At 38.0% G+C, this 18,184-nt stretch overlaps 1 protein-coding gene across 2 annotated transcripts in view; it reads left to right on the top strand.

Moving 5' to 3' along the window:
* Positions 1-18,184, top strand: part of GABRA3 (gamma-aminobutyric acid type A receptor subunit alpha3) — a 219,990-nt gene that overhangs the window by 169,121 nt on the left and 32,685 nt on the right. For both annotated transcript variants that reach the window (XM_070604459.1, XM_070604460.1), the window contains exon 6: positions 9,714-9,796. In XM_070604459.1, coding sequence (XP_070460560.1) covers positions 9,714-9,796 — 83 coding nt within the window. The remainder of the gene's footprint in view (positions 1-9,713; positions 9,797-18,184) is intronic.

Genomic DNA, 18,184 nt, shown 5'->3' with positions numbered 1-18,184 from the left:
ATTTTTAAAATTTTATGGCTCATGCTTTTGGTGTCTTATCTAAGAAATATTTGCCTGACTCAAGGTCACACAGATTTTTTTCTTGTGATTTCCTTTAGAAGTTCCAGTTCTTAAATTGTGGCCTGTGATCCACTGGAGTTGATTTTTGCTTGTGATGTGAGGTAAAGTTCATTTTGTTTCTGGCATGTAGATAGCAAATTCTCCCAGCACCTTTATTGAAAAAGCTATCCTTTCTGTACTGAATTAGCTAATTAGCTTGGTACCTTGGTCAAAAATCAACTGACTATACATGTGAAAGTTTATTTCTGGACTTTCTATTCTTTTCCTTTCGTCTGTATTGTCTATCTTTAGACCAAACCCACACTGTATTTATTAGTGTAGCTTTATGGTATGTTTTGTCATTGGGAAGTGAAAACACTCATGATATTTTTTTCTTTAGAAAGATGTTTTGACCATTCTAGATCATTTGTATTCCCATATAACTTTTATGATTAGCTTGTCATCTTTACAAAAAGAGAAGCTTCTGAGATTTTGATAAGGAGTGTATTGACTTTGTAGATCAATTTGGAGAGAATCTTAACAATATTAGGACTTCTAGTTTATGAACATGTAATGTCTGAACATGTCATTTGCAATTAAAGACAGTTTTTTTCTTGCTTTGTCTTCTTTATGTCTTTAAGTTATTTTGCTTGCCTAAATTTTTAAACAGTTTTATTGAGATATGATTCACATGCCATATAATTCACCCTTTTCAAATACACAATTAAATGGTTTTTAGTATATTCACAGATTTGTGCAGCCATCAACAATATCTAATTTCAGATCATTTTAGTTGCTCTAAAAAAGAAACTGCATACTCATTATCAGTCACTCCCCACTGCTGTCCTTTCTGCACTGTTTAAAATCTCCAGGACAGTGTTGAATAAGAGAGAGCAGACATCCTTGTCTTCTTCATGATCGTAGGGGGAAATAGTCTTTCATCATTAAGTGTGATGCTAAATGTAGATTTTTCATAAATGCCCTTTATCAGTTGAGAAAGTTCCCTTCTATTCCTAGTTTTTTGAGAGCTTTGGATCATGAATGGGTGTTGGATTTCATCTCCCTGCTTTTGCCCTTGCCCTCCTTCAATTTATTCTTCACACAGCTGTCAGAATAATCCTAAAATGTTGCTCAGATCAAGTCACCATTCTACTCAAAATCAAGCCAGACCTCCACATTTCACTTAGAGTAAAAGCCAAAATATCCTAGGAAGCCTCACACTATCTGATCCCTTCCCCATAGTTTTCTCTTTGAACTAATCTATTAGTCTTCCCCCTTGGTCTCTCAACTACAGTCACAGTGGCCTAGTTGCTATTCCTTGAACACACTGGGCACACTTCTACCTCAGGGCCTTTGCATTTGCTATTCCCTCTTCTTTGAACATTCTTTCTCCAGGTGTCCGCAAAGCTCACTCTCATTTCCTTCACGTCATTGCTCAGATGTCACCTGCTCAGTAAGGTATTCCTTGAAGACCCTTTTGAAAATTGCAATCCCTCCCCAATGTTTTCTACTTACATCTTATTATTCTTCCTGAGGCATACTACCTTTTAATATACTATATGTTACTTATCTTGTTTATTTTTTGTCTTTATTTAAATGTAAGCTCTAAAATGGCAACAATCTTGATACGTTACATTGCTTAGAATGATACCTGGCACATAGTAGGTGATCAACATTTGTTGAACACCAATGAGCGAGGAAACTTTTAGTCAGCTCTGTCCCAGACTTGTTGGGTGATTTTGTCAATTTCCTTCCCTTCTGTTTTATCATATGTAAAATATATGAGGGGATAAAAATGGATTTCTGTAAGGCTCTTCCAGCTCTGAAATTCTAGGAAAGAGGTTATATGCCCATTGAAGAGGATAGGTTGAGATATTATATTGTTAAGAAATCATGTTAAGATGCTATTTTTCCTGGAACCCTGGGACTACCTGAACCCTGGCTTGCCCAGCCTACACCTCCTCTCTGCAAGGTCCCCATAGAAATACATGTGTTTAGGAACGAAAATTCATTCATTCATTCATTCAGTAGATATATATTGAACGTCTACAGTGTGCTGGGTACTGTGCTAGGCTCCTGGCACACATCAAAGAGAAAAGAAGACAAAAATTCATAACCTTGTCGTAAGGAGAGAAAAAATTTGATAATAGAAAAAATAAATTGTATGGCACGTTATATGTTAGGTGCTCTGGGAAGAACAAAAGCATGGTAAGTCTTCCTAACCATAGTGTGGATAGGACACTGAGTGGAGGTCAGGGTGGGCCTCGTTTAGAAGATAATAATTAAGCAGAGATTCGAAAGAGATACAAGAGCATAGTGAGTGCAAAGGCCATGATGTAAGAAAGCCTGCCGAGTTGGAAGAGCAGCAAGAAAGCCAAAGCAGGCTGAGCAAGAGAGAGCACAGTAGGAGATAGGCCACAGAGGAACAGAAGACAAGATCATGCAAGACCCTGTAAACCGTGACAAGGACTTTGGCGCTTTCTCTGGATAAGATGAGGAAACACTAGAAGGCCGTTGTGTAGAGAACAGACTCTAAGGGCAAAGGGTGAAGACAGAGAGACCAGTTAGGGCGCCATGGCAGTAAGAAAACTAACTTGTTGCTGTGGTGAAAGGAAAACCAACTGTGGAGCAGCAAAGGGTAGGGTGACATGGGAGCAAGGGTGCTACAAAGCCCAGTGAAATGAGGGCAATAACTGAGAGGGGTGTGTGTGTGTGCGTGTGCACGTGCACACAGGGCTGAAAAGGGCCTCCTTCCCATCTGCATTCCCATCTTTATCTCTCACCCCAGAAGAAGGGGATTTCCTGGATCGCCTCTTCCTTCCTATCTGGTGTTTGCATAGGAATCAAAGCAGGCCAAACCCCGGACTGGGACTGAAGTCCTATGATCTGAATGTCACATTTTGAGCGGGTCTCTGATCTTTTTTGAAAAGCCCACTAAAGACTATTTGCTGTACTGTGAAAATTATTCATCTTGCATAACTGAAACTTAGTACCCTTTCACTAATACCTCCCCACTGCCCCAACCCAGCACCTGGCAAACACGAGTCTACTCTCTGCTTCTATGAGTTTGACTATTTTAGATTTCAAATGGCAGGACTTCCTTCTTTTTAAGGCCGAATAATATTCCATTGTATGTATATACATTTTCACTTTTATTGAAGTAACATTGGTTTATAACATTATATAGATTTCAGGTGTACATCGTTATATTTTGACTTCTGTATAGACTGCATCATGTCCACCACCAAAAGTCTAGTTGCCATCTGTCACCATACAAATGTCCTCCTTTACCTCTTTCACGCTCCCCCTCTCCCTTTCCTCTCTGGTAACCACCAGTCTGTTCTCTGTATCTATGTGTTTATTGTTGTTTTGTAATCTTACACATATAAGTGAGATCATATGGTATTTATATTTCTCTGACTTATTTCACTTAGCATAATTCCCTCAAAGTCCATCCATGTTGTGGCCAAAGGCACAAATTTGTCTTTTTTATGGCTGAGTACTATTCCATTGTATATATATACACCATATCTTCTTTATCCATTCATCAGTTGGTGGGCACTTGGATTGCTTCCACATCTTGGTTATTGTGAATAATGCTGGGATGGACATACGGATGCATAAATCTCTTTGAATTGTTGATTTTATGTTCTTTGGATAAATACCCAGTAGTGGGATAGCTGGAGTGTATGGTATTTCTATTTTTAATTTTTTGAGAAATCTACATATTGTTTTCCATAGTGGCTCCACCAGTTTGCATTCCCACCAGCAGTGTATGAGGGTTCTCTTTTCTCTAAATCCTCTCCAACATTTATTATTTTCTGTCATGTTAATTATAGCCATTCTGATGGATGTAAGGTGAAATCTCGTTGCAGTTTTTATTTGCATTTCCCTAATAATTAGTGATGTTGAACATCGTTTTGTGTGCCTGTTGGCCATCTGTATATCTTCTTTGGTAATATGTCTGTTCATATCCTCTGCCCATTTTTTGATTGGGTTGTTCATTTTTTTGTTGTTGAGTTGTATGAGTTCTTTACATATTTCGGATTTTAACCCCTTCTGGATATATGGTTTGCAAACATCTTCTCCCAATTGGTAGATTGTCTTTTCATTTTGTTGTTGGTTTCCTTTGCTGTGCAGAAGATTTTCAGTTTGATGTAGTCCCATTTGTTTTTTCTTTTGTTTCTCTTGCCTGAGGATACATATCCAAAAAGATATTGCTAAGGCCAAAATCAAAGAGCATACTGCCCATGTTTGCTTCTAGGAGTCATATGGTTTCAGGTCTTACATGCAAGTTTTTAATCCATTTTGAGTTAGTTTTTGTGTAGGGTGTAAGATAGTTGTCTACTATCATTCTTTTGCATGTGGCCATCCAGTTTTCCAAGCACCATTCATTGAAGAGACTTTCCTTTCTCCATTGTATGTTCTTGGCTCTTTTGTCAAAAATTAGCTGTCCATAAATATGTGGGCTTATTTCTTGGCTCTCAATTCTGTTCCATTGATCTGTGCATCTGTTTTTTTGCCAGTACCATGCTGTTTTGATTACCGTAACTTTTCAGTATACTTTGAAATCATGGAGTGTGACATCTCCAATTTTGTTCTTTTTCCTCTGGATTTCTTTGGCTATTTGGGGTCTTTTGTTGTTCCACATAAATTTTAGGATTTTTTGTTCTATTTCTATGAAAAAGTGTCATTGGGATCTTCATAAGGATCACATTGAATCTGTAGATGGCTTTAGGCAATATGGACATTTTAACTATGTTAATTCTTCCAGTACATGAGCACAGAATATCTTTCCATTTCTTTGTGTCTTCTTCAATTTCTTTCAACAATGTCTTATGGTTTTCAGTGTACAGGTCTTTCACCTCCTTGGGTAAATTTATTCCTAGGTATTTTGTTCTTTCTGTTGCAATTGTAAATGAGATTGTATTCTTTTTTTTTTTTTTTTCTGAGGAAGATTAGCCCTGAGCTAACTGCTACCAATCCTCCTCTTTTCTCTGAGGAAGACTGGCTGTGAGCTAACGTCCATGCCCATCTTCCTCCACTTTATATGTGGGACACCTACCACAGCATGGCATGCCAAGCAGTGCCATGTCCACACCGGGATCCAAACTGGAGAACCCTGGGATGCCAAGAGGCAGAACATGTGAACTTAACCACTGCACCACCGGGCCGGCCCCTGGGATTGTATTCTTGATTTCTCTTTCTGCCCGTTCGTTGTTAACAATAGAAATGCAACTGATTTTTATATGTTGATTATGTACTTTGAAACTTTACTGTATTTGTTAATTATTTCCTTTAGTTTTTTGGTGGATTCTTTAGAGTTCTCACTATATAAAATCATGTCATCTGCAAATAGTGACAGTTTTACTTCTTTATTCCCAATTTGGATATCTTTCATTTCGTTTTCTTGCCTAATTGCTCTGGCTAGGAATTCTAATACTATGTTGAATAAGAGTGGCAAGGGTGGGCATCCTTGTCTTGTTCCTGTTCTTAGGGGAATAGCTTTCAGTTTTTCATCATTGAGTATGATGTTGGCTATGGGTTTGTCATATATGGCCTTTATTATGTTGAGATACTTTCCTTCTATACCCATTTTATTGAGAGTTTTTATCATAAATGGATGCTGAATCTTGTTAAATGCTTTCTCTGCATCTATTGAGATAATCTTCTGATTTTTATTCCTTATTTTGTTAATGTGGTGTATTACGATTATGTTGAACCATCCTTGCATCCCTGGAATAAATCTCACTTGATTGTAGTATGAGCCTTTCCATGTATTGTTGTATTCCATTTGCTAGTATTTTGTTGAGCATTTTTGCATCTATGTTCATCAGCAGTATTGGCTGTAATTTTCATTTTTGTGTTGCCCTTGTCTGGTTTTGGTATCAGGGTAATGTTAACCTTGTAAAATGAGTTAGGAAGCATCCCCTCTGATTTTTTGAAAGAGTTTGTCAAGGACAGGTATTAAATCTTTGAATGTTTGGTAGAATTCACCAGAGAAGCTGTCTGGTCCTGGAATTTTGTTTTTTGGGAGGTTTTTGATTACTGTTTCAATCTCCTTACTAGTGATTGGTCTATTCAGATTCTCTATTTTTTCTTGATTCAGTTTTGGAAGGATGTATGATTCTAAGAATTTATCTATTTCCCTTGGTTATCCAATTTGTTGGCGTATAGCTTTTCATGGTATTCTCTTATAATCCTTTGTATTTCTGTGCTATCCATTGTAATTTCTCCTCTTTTATTTCTGATTTTATTTATTTGAGCCTTCTATCTTTTTGTCTTAGTGAGTTTAGCTAAAGGTTTGTCAATTTTGATTATGTTTTCAAAGAACCAGCTCTTGAGTTCATTGATCTTTTCTATTGTCTTTTTAGTCTCTATTACATTTATTTCCACTCTGACTTTTCTTATTTCCTTCCTTCTACTGACTTTAGGCTTTGTGTGTTCTTCTTTTTTCTAGTTCCTTTAGGTGTACTGTTAGATTGTTTATTTGAGATTTTGTTTCTTGACACAGACCTATATTGCTATAAACTTCCCTCTTAGTCAGAGGCAAGAGTCACACGCACACCTCTGTTGCTGCCCACCAGGTTCTCTGAGGCTGGGGGTGACTCACTCAGCTGCCATGGCCAGGGGTCCAGGAGCCTGGGTACCACCTCTTCTGTTCCCCCATTTGGCCTCCTCTATGTGCTCCAATCCACCCACCTTTGTATGTACTGATGTGTGGCTCTCTCTGGCATTCTGCTGTGTTGGGCAGTGTAGCCTTTGTTGGGTTATGGATGTTTTGCTTGCTGTAGATTGAAGGGGAGAGACAAAGGGATCCTCTTTACACCACCATGATGATCTGTATATACATTTTCTTATGAATTCATCTATCGATGGATGCAGGTTGCTTCCATGTCTTGGCTATTGTGAATAGGGCTGCAGTGAACATGGTAGTGCAGATCTCTCTCTGAGATCAAGATTTCAATTTCTTTGGACATATATGCCCAGAAGTGCGATTGCTGCATCCTATGGTAGTTCTTTTTTAATTTTTTGAAGAACCTCCATACTGTTTTCCATAGAGGCTGCACCAATTTACATTCAAACCAACAGTGCACAGGGGTTCCCTTTTCTCTACATCCTCACCAACACTTGTTATCTTTTGGTTTTTTTTGATAATAGCCATCCTAACAGGTGTGAGGTGACACCTCATTGTGGTTTCAATCTGCATTTCCCTGTTTATTAGTGATGTTGAGCATCTTTTCATATACTTGTGGCCATTTGAATGTCTCCTTTGGAGTAATGTGTATTCAGGTCCTTTACCAATTAACAATACTGTATTGTATACTTAAAATTTTGTTAAGTGGATAGATTTTATGTTTAGTGCTCTTGTCACACAATATAATAATAAGAAGAATAAAAAGAGGGTGAGAGAAAATATTTGGAGGGTATGAATATGTTTATGGCATAGATTGTAATGATGAGTATATTAGCCTGAGTATAGTCAGGGTGCTTTCTGCTGCAGGAAAAGCTTGAAGGGGTCTTTAAAGTTGTAGCAAGGTGGAAAGAAGGCGAGAAAGGCAGACAGTATGACACTGGAGATCAAAGAGCATTAGGATGTGTTTAAGAACCAATGAAATGAGTACAGCATAATTTGGCTTGTGAAGTTCTCTGCCACCACTAACATCTGCTTCCTCCTCTCTGCTCTGTGCTTAGGTGGGATGGGCAAGAAGTGGATGGGAAGGAAGACAGGAAAGTTATTATAAATCAGTTCTGCTCCTAACCAGAAATCAGTACCTTTTGCATCTTGCTTTGATAATCCATTTGTCGTGGTCTTATTTGCCATGTCCCCAGGACTGCTAGGTAGACATAAAGTAATTTCCCTTTGGCATTGCTCATAAGAAGCAATATCTTGGAAATACTAATATAAATGGAGAGAAGAAACACAATTTTATTTATTAAGCCCTCATGGAATTTTTTAAGTATCCAACACAGGGAGCAGTTTCTTAGTGAAATACATTTCTCTTGTGTCAGATTCTTTGAGTCTTGAATTCCTCTTTATGCCTTAATAATAAAGAGTAGATTGGTGGGATTTTGTAGGCTGACTTGAGAATTGAGCTTTTGTCCAAAAATCATGGGATATTTTGTAAATATCCAAGGGATTAGTTAGAACTGCAAGAACACCTGACCTCTACTTCCAGCCTCTTACTGTTTAGAGAGGGAAACTGAAAACAAGGGATGGGTAGGTATTTGCTGAAGGGCATACACTTGGTGTCCACCTTTCAGCCTAGGGTTCTTGCTAATACACACCTGAGTATGTTTGCTTTAGTCAGTCTGCTTTGAGAAATATCTAATATCGCTGCTCTGATCATTTGTGAGGCATCACACATTCATCAGGTTTAACAATTAGCCAGGATGGGAGATGCTGGCCAGTTGGCCACCTAGAACACCAAGAGGATGGCAAGGATTGAATCCAATATAACCAGAGGTATACAGGTTATCTAGAAATAGTTACTCAGAGCTAGGCTCCAAAGAACACTGAATTTTTGCTGTGTGGGTTCCATTTCTACATAGGAGGCTATTGTCTATGCCAAGAACAGCTGAGGCTCAAAAAACTCGAAATCAATCAGAGGAGTAATCTTAGAATAGATTTCTTAGACAGACTAAAGCAGGAGAATGAGTATGGGCATGGCAAATAACAACCCCATCCAGATTTCCATTGAGGAATCCACGCACAGTCTCTCCTATATGTTTTCCCTGTGAAGACAGCATGAGCTCTTCAGACTTGACCGCTGAGGTTACTGATGTCCTCAACCACCTTTGTATTTTATTTTTTGGCTGGGAAAGATTTGCCCTGAGCTAACAGCTGTTGCCAAACTTCCTCTCTCTTCTTTTTATCTTGTTTTCCCTGCCCAAAGCCCCAGTACATAGTTGCATATTCTGCTTGTAAGTCCTTCTAGTTCTTCCATATGAGTCGCCAACACAGCATGGCTGCTGACAGACAAGTGTGTGGTTCTGCACCTGGGAACTGAACCTGGACCACCAAAGTGGAGCATGCCAAACTTTAAACAATAGGCCATCCAGGCTGGCTCTGTATTTTTATTTTCTGGCCAGCTGCCGTGTGTGGGTGTGTATGAGTGTACAAGTGTGGATGTATTCTCCAAGAGCCATCTCCTTCAAAGCTATAGCAGTTGCTATGAGCAGCAGAACCATCTCTTGTGCTTGTTCATTATCAGGGTAAAAATTTTCTTTCTATGTATCTCTCCTCTCCAGTGCACTCTTTAAATTGGTTAACTCACACGATAGCCTGCTGAGGATAATTATTTCAGAAATAATTAAACTGCTATCAAGAGCGAATGAGTCAGATGAGTCAGGACCTGGGGTTTTTAGGCTTCAGTGGGAGGGTGGCTAAGGGAGCTCAGCTAGGTCAGATAAGTTACGTTTGATTTTCTAAAGGTGGTAAGATGGGATTTAGATCTGATCTAAAAATCTGAACACTGAATGCTGCTTTGAGAGCCTATCTAGTTCATGCAATTCATCCCTCGTGTTCATAAGAACTTGGTTCTCAGTGAACCTAAACAAACAAAACCCCACTATACCTAGGAGAATGCCATAACTGGTGAATGGGAACTCAGCTCCATGTTTAATGGCATTCATTTTAGCTTAATTTCATTTTCTGTTCTCCTTTCTTTTAGGTTAACAATTCATGCTGAGTGCCCCATGCATTTGGAAGATTTTCCTATGGATGTGCATGCCTGCCCACTGAAGTTTGGAAGCTGTACGTATTTTCTCACTTTTCTGCTTGCCTGGTCTTCTTCTAAAAGAAACTGAATATTTCCTATTCTGTCCTCTAGTAGTTTCTAAAGCCATTTCTAAAGCCTAGGCATTTAATCCAGGCTGCTATGGGAGTGGGGAAGGGAGTGGGGTTGAGTAGTACTAACTGATCAGGAGCGGGAGACAGCCTTTCATAGAGTTTTCATTCTAGACAGCAAACCTTATTTTACCATGTGAGACTCATTTCTCTCTCATTAGACTGAAACATTAACATCTGTTTCCTAAATTGTCCAGAAGACACAGCAAGAGAGAGCTGATATTCAGTAGCAGCTTCTAAGGACAAAATCCCTCAAATAGAATGTGTTTCTATTTTTGAAATGCCAATTCCACCTGCATCCTCATGTACTTCCATCCAATTCTCTACAGTAAATGGTGGACAAGAAGAGACTCGAGATTTTCTCATTTTTAGAGAGTATTGCCTTTTCCAGTAGCTGTAAATCTGACAAAATGAGTAGATACATAGCCCATTTTCAAATGAATTAGAAAAATCAAAATAGAACAGAATTTGGGCAAGTTTCTGACTCTAAGAATTTCAGAGTAAATTTCCTATAGGGAGGTATCAGAGCAATATCTCAAGGTCTGTGGCGATCATCCCTAAATTAGATTTAGCTCTGTATTTTGAAGTAGAAAGTGCATTTAAAAAGACAAAAATAGGGGCCAGCCCGGTGGTGTACTGTTTAAGTTTGCGCGCTCCACTTCAGTGGCCCAGGGTTTGCAGGTTTGGATCCCGGGCGTGGACCCAGCACCACTCATCAAGCCACACTGTGGCGGCATCCCACATAAAATAGAGGAAGATTGGCAGAGATGTTAGCTCAGTGACAATCTTCCTCAAGCCAAAAGAGGAAGATTGGCAACAGATGTTCACTCAGGGCCAAGCTTCCTCACAAAAGAAAAGACACAAATAACTACATGTTATATATTTTTTCAATCATTGCCAAATAATTACAGATTGTCTCTTATGTGACAGGCTCTATTCTAGGAGATTGGAATGCATCCATAAATAAAACAAAGACCTTGCACTTATGAAACTGATATTATAGAGGAGAGAGTGATGGTGAAAGATAAAAGAAACAATGGATTAAAAAGTAAAGTATAAAGTATGTTGTAAAGTGAGAAGCACCATGGGAATACATAAAAGTACCGCAGAATAAGGGGGGTCAGTCACGTCTAGGTGGAGGATAGGCATTGCCACTGAAATTTAAAATAGGGTGATCAGCATAGGCCTCTTTGAAAAAGTGACATTTGAGCAGAAATTTTAAGGAGATACAAGGGTTAACAGTGCAGATATCGGACAAAATCATGCTCCGGGTAGAGGGAACAGGCAGGGAAAAGATCCTGAGTGAGAAAAGTGTCTGACTTGTTCAAGGAACATCAAAGTGGCCAGTATGACTGGACAGAGGGAGTGAGGGGGAAAGCACTGAGAGAGGATGAGATCAATGAGGGAGCCAGGTAATCTAGAGTCTTGTAGGACATTAAAGGGCTTTGAATTTTATTCTGAGGGAAAATGGGGAGTGATTCCAGTTTGGGAACAGAATAATTACATTATCTTACATCTTAAAAGAATCATTATGGACACTCTTTTAAAACTGTAAGTATGGGAAGGATAGAAGCAGGGAGTCCAGTTGAGAGGGTATTGCTCTATTTCAGATGAGAGATGATAACGGTTCCGATCAGAGTGATGTTGGTAAAAGTGGTGAGAAGTAGCTTGATTCTGGATGTATTGTGAAGGGTGATCCAAAAGGATCTTGCAATAAATTACATGTATAATATTAGAAAAAGAACTCAAGGGTGACTTGTAGATTTTTGTCCTACTGGATTTACTATCAAATTAGATGGCTATTCCTTTCACTCCCGGTAGGACAGAGTTGTTTGTGGGTGAAAAGTGCTCCCCTCATGAAAAATTAGAAAACCTAGAACTGTAGAAGCAACAAGGATTGTAGAGACTGAAATTCTGGAGAAAGGGTTACCTCTCTTGGACGAATTTGTCACCTGCAGCTTCTTCATTCATGGTGGAACTTGTCAATTCTGGCCTTGAATTGAAGCTTGGAATTTAAGTTCTGCCCCAGCTGTAGGGCTGCTACTGGAGGATAGAAACAAAGCAACAGTTTTGATGGTCACATAGAGATCAAGTGATAAAAGTAGAGATCTAGAAGGTTTCAAACACTTAACTGATACCCCTTTCAAGACAGTTGCTGAATTTTGAATTTGCACAAATCATAAGGCTAAAAGTTAATATGAAAACCTTTCAAAAGTAGAGCTGGCTTTCCTTCAGTCTCCCAATGCTATCAAAAAGAAGACATGCCAGGCTATCTGTTTAAAACCCTAGAGAAGCTATGTTCTAGTTACAAGGGAACAGCAGAGACAGACCAGGTTTAACCAAAACTACAACCCAGCTCAGTCCCTTATGGCATTAAGGTGATAATTCTCCCACACTATCTGCCTAGCAAAGAAAAGAATAAAGTTTCTCTGGTGGAAGTTAATATCACTTGAAAACTCTACAGTTTTATTACACGATGTCTGGAATTCAATAAAAAATCATCAGGCATACCAATAGGTAGGACCATATGACCTAAAACCAAGATTTAAAAACAAAAAAACAGAATATGGAAACAGACCTCCAGGTGATCCAGATATCAGAGTTTGTAGATAAGAACTTTCAAAAACATTGCTTAATATGTTCAAGAAAAAAGAATAAAAGATGAATAAAATATATAAAAGATAGGGAACTTCAACAGAAAATTGGAATCTATAAAGAAGAATAAATTGGAAATTACTTATTGGGAAGTATATATCCAAAATTCATAATTCAATGGATGCATTTAACAAGCAGAAGATAGGATTAGAGAACTTAAAATTAGGTAATAGAAAATAGGAAACCTGAAGTGTAGAGAGACAAAACTACAGAATAGAGTAAGAAACATGTGGGACACAGTAAAATCAAGTGTATTGTGTAATTTTGCAGAAGAAAAACAAGAAGAAAAAGGAGCAAAAGCAATAATTAAGAAGCTAAAGGCCAATCATTTTTAAAACTGATGAGAGTTATCAATCCAAAGATTCAAGAAGTTGGTAAACACTAAGCAGGATAAATACAAAGGAAAACAACACTGATTCTAAAGTTTATATAGAATATAAAATTGCCAAAAATAACTAACCAATCTTAAAGAAGAATAATATAGCTGTGAGAACTTACAATCAAATCACTTCCTATACCAAATATCCAGACCTATTTTAATGTTTGAAAGCTATAGGTTTATTTTAAAGGTATAGGTATTACTGTTGCAAAGATAGACATAACAGAAAGTCCAAAAACAGAGAGAGAGAAAGGGAGAGAGAGATCTTGACTTTTATCTCTCATCATACTCAAAAATAAATTCCAGATGGATTACAGATAGAAATGTCAAAGGATGAAAGGTAAAACAATTACGCTTTTACAAGAAAACATAAGAGAATACATTCGTGATCGTGGAAGAGGTAGGGATTACTTAAATAGAACATAGACTACTGCTTAGCCACAACGGTAAAACAGGATGACTTGGAATATATTAAAAATAAAGAAATTCTCTTTATTAAAAAACAATGGTGAAATGGCAAGCCACAGGGAGGGAGAAAATATTTGTATTGGATGTACATGACAAGTGACTCAACTCCATAATTATTAAGATCCCCATACAAATCTCTAAGGAGTAGTTAGAAACTTAAATAGAAAAAGAGGCCAAAGTGTTGAACACGCACTTTATAAAACAGGGTTTCCTGATCACACACACAGACATATAAAGTGATTAATTACTTTAGTCTTGAAAGATATAGAAGAAGAGATAACATTTCTTAGCTCATTCAATCAGGTCAGTGTTAGTCTGATACCAAAACCAAAGATCAAAAGAAAAGAAAACCACAGGCAAATATTCCTTATGAATATAGATGCAAAAACCTTCAAGAAAATACTAGCAACCTGAATTAAGCAACTTATAAAGGGAAAAATACACTATCTTTAAGTGGGATTTACCCCAGAAATATAAAGTTGACCTTAACATTCAAAAATCAATGTAATACATCATATTAATAGAATAAGGAACAAAAATCACTTGATCATCTCAATAGATGCAGAAACACATACATATACCCCATGCTAGAAATCCAAAATTTGTCCTGATTTGCCAGTAACTAGAGGTTATAACTTGTTCCATCACTTTGGGTAATTTAAGGTCCTGAGAAGTGTAAGTATTTGTTTTAGTTATAAACCTATATAATGTCTGTTTCCATTTGGTTTCGTATGTATACAAATCCTAGGCTATAGTTGTTAGGTTCATCAGAACCCCTGTATTTATACTGAATATGCCCAAACCAAACTGATTATTTTTTCTCTAAAACCTTCTTTTACGTTCCCTGTCCTGGTTTAGATCCTGTATTCTGGTTGTTACAAACCTCTTCAACCTCATCTCATATCTCTCGCTCCTTTGCTTTGGTCTTCTGCCGGTTCCTAGAACACTGCAGGATCTTTCCCACTTAGAAGCCTTTCCACTTGCTGTTTTATTTGACCTGAAATATTCTCCATCAAGCTCTGGCTCTTTCTCATTTTTTATGTTTCAGCTTAAAAGCCACTCCCTCAAAGAGATCTTCTCTGATTACTGTATCTAATGAAACCCCTCCCTACCTCATAAACTCTGTTTTATTTTTTTCATAACATTTATCACCATCTGATATTATTTTCTTTATTGTTTACTTATTTATTGTCTTTTTTCCACTAGACTATAAGCTCAATGAAGGGATGAGATCTCAAATGTCTTAAGACCTCTGTACTTTAACTACCTAATATAATGCCTTAATATTTGTTGAATGAGTAACTGACTGAATCAAGCAAGCAATGAGTCTCTGACACTATGAGTTCAGAGGGAATGTTTTCTCATCAGTACTATTGTAGCAAGATTGTTTTTAACTTCCCATTTTCCTGGGGCCTGACATATACCGCAGCTTGAGTAACAGAAGGAAGCATTTGGCAAAGCAGCTAAAGGCAGGGAGATGCTTGTGGCATCATACCCCATACAATATATGTGACAGTGCCATTCTGCAAGTGCAGTAGTTCTAATCGCCTGGTAGATATCCTTTCTACAGTACCGCCCCCAACAACTCCTCCATGAAAATAGAATGATTGGAACTGAGGAGTAGGACACTCTGGGAGGGAAGCTGAGGGGTTAAAGGAATCCAAGGGGTGTGGAGGAAGGAGAGAATGAGGCAAAGGCCTAAAGGGGAAGAGTTCTGTTCTCCACTGGATGAATGAATTCCATCATTATCCACACACTTAGAAAAGCTACAATCTCAGGGTCATCTAGAATCCTTCCTTTAACTTCCTCCTTTCCTTTCTTAGCCATCATGAAAACCACCTGTTATAAAATGTTCTACCTCTAAAATTTATTTTCAGTCCACTGTCTACTACCATAGATTATACCCTAAGGCTCACTCACACCAGATACTGTAACGGCCTTTTAACTGCGGTCTTGGCTTCAGTTTCACTCTTCCCAGCCGGTCATCTATACTGCAGCTACTACAATCCTTCCAAAGCATACATCTGGTCATGTCAGCTCTCTACTTAGACACGTCCACAGCAACTTATAACCTATGAACTAGACCCCTTGTTTCTTAGTTTGCGTAATTAGGGGTTTTATGTTACCTCAGCTTCTCTCTAGCCTGTAAGTCCAGGGATATCATTAATTCCCTTAACACTCCATATTCTTGCCTGCTTTTTGCCTTGCTGTGTTGTTCTTTGCTAGGAATGTCCTTCTTTTACCTACTAAAGGTGGCCTCAACTTGTGAGTACCGTCAACTTTATGAGTCCTCTAACACTCCACCCTGGGCAGAAGCAACAGTGCCCCGCTCTGGTTTCACTTAACATGTATTTTTGTTCCACTGGTGTGCATACTTTTCACGTTCAGGCTTGTACTATAACTATTGTGCACCCTCTGTCTGCTCCAGTAGATTGTCGGCACCCTGATGGCAGTTACTGTGCTTTATTAAGCTTTGTTTACCAGTACAGGGTAAGGCTGTGAGAAGACAATCAAGTAGTTTTCAATTCGTTTTTCAAATTTATTTCTCCATCTTCCTTCTCTTCCTTTATTAGATTATGCCTTTCCTGCTTTGACTTCCATCATATGAGAATAGTTTTTCCTCCATAAATCTCTCTTTTCCCATAAATTATTGTCAGAGAAATGAAACCATTGCTTTTTGCATAAAGCAAGTTGCCACTCTGGGCCCAGTGAAGTGTCTAAGGTACTCGTAGCTGCACAACTTGTTGTCACATTTGTGCTAGAACATGCTAGGAATTTAGGGCTAATATTCAAGATTGCATGCTCAAGGTCCTCAGCTTAAGTTAAGAGATCCAGCAAGAAATTCCTTTTTTCTTAGAGGTGGAAACTCTTCCATCCCAAACCCTTTCACGAGCAGACATGTTCTAGTTTTTACATTGTCAAACTCTTGGGTGTACTGAGAACATTGCATTGTCCTTTAAACAGAGGGAGTGACAACCACCTGAACAGCAAAGATAATAAGACATATACACGTGATTCTCTGCTTAAGAGTAGTGGTTTGCAGATGTGCTTTGTTTGATCCATACAGTTTACAACTTTTTAAATTATTTGCCAATATTCGAAATTTAGGAGCTGTCATATAAAATTTCAAATTTGTTTATTTTTTATGAAATCAGAAGATCTGACAGCATCGGGTTCAAATTCCCACCTGGCCACAATCAGCTGGGGCGGAGTAGAGGCTGCCCCTTGTAGAGGGGCACAGCTTGCCCATTCCTCCAAGTCTCCATCACTTTCTGCTCTCTTCCTGAAAACAGGGTCTAGTGTCAGTTGCCACTGATCAACTCACTTGCACTTTTGTTTTACATATTGTCGAATTAAGAGCTCCCAGTAGAGTCAAGAAGAAAGTGACATAGTTCTTGTACCCACAGCTATCAAAATTTTTAAAACTAAAGGACAGACTGAGAGGACTGTGTTTCAAAAAAGATGGGAGAGTTTGCAGTTCCGTATAGAGATGAAGAATATTTCTACATCTTTACTATGCATACAAAGTATGCCTTTGTTGAAAAATAAAACTTCAGATATCAACATTATGCAATCCATTATAAAGAACTGTAATTGATATATAAAAAAGATGTACAATGAAAATCTTAGTTAACTTTAAAAAACAAACTGAAAGTTCAACAGATTTTGTGTTTGAAGGCCTACACTAAGTGTTGCTGGGAAATGTAGTTATGTGTTAAGCAACAAAACTTCCCAGGCATGAAAATATTCTATAAATGCCAAATTTATTAAAATGTCTATTAATTGCAGCAGAAATTATATATTGAACTACAAGTATTTTTGTCAGTGTGTTGCAGAAATGGCTGAGACTATATATAGGGCATAGTATGTGGAAAAGTTAGATTTCTTGTGGCATTTTCTTTTGTAGCTCTGGAGAGCACAGATACGGAAAATACCATAGAGTTATGCATATCTTTTCATGATTTCAATGAGAATTTTGATGTGAATGAAGACCTTTTTGGCATATTGACCATTCCAAGCAAATCAGGAAATCGTTTCCTTAGGTATACTGAAAAAAGTCCTAAGAAGATCACAGTTTACATGTAAGGAAGTGTTAATGTCAGACTGTTACAAAATGTATATCCAACATGGCAATGTTTTGTAGGGACACAGAATTTATGTTTGTTCTTTGGTAGATATACTAGGAAGTATTCGCTTTGTGGCAAAAGGATTAAATAGAGCACATAATGGACACGGTAGCTGCCACCATGAGCTGGAGACCCCACCACTGACTTGAACAACAGACAGCTCAAACCTTGGATGAAATGGGTGAACAGTATGCTGGTCAGCTTCCCTTTGTGAGCCTAGGTGCCTGAGTGAGGGCAAGGTGCTCACTCCAGATATAAAACCCACTGTGCAAAGAGTCGATCCATGTCTGGAAAGAAAACAACTCTCTTTCTTTAAGACACTAAAATGAAATAACCTTACTCCTCATTCCCTCACCACTTCCCTTACCCACAACCCGTCTTAAAACTAATCTGTACTAAATTCTGTTCATTCTAATTCCAAACACAAGACCTAACATTAACACCCTCGTGGAGAAGAAAAGGTGGCAGGTTTCTGGTTTGCAAATCAAAGTGGTATATTCAGAAGAAAATTCTAATCATTAATTATTGCCATTTTTAATTTTAAATTTTTTTTAATTTAAAATATTCCTAATATGATTTTTAAAAATCTTATCTCATATGCTCACCCCATCAATTAAAGAAAATTTTATTACATTTCTGGCAGTTTATTTTTCTTACAGCTAGCCT

Source organism: Equus przewalskii, chromosome X (genome assembly GCF_037783145.1).
Source record: "Equus przewalskii isolate Varuska chromosome X, EquPr2, whole genome shotgun sequence".
NCBI lineage: Eukaryota > Metazoa > Chordata > Mammalia > Perissodactyla > Equidae > Equus > Equus przewalskii.
Note: the sequence above shows the minus strand (reverse complement) of the source record. Positions and strands in the feature narration are given on the sequence as shown.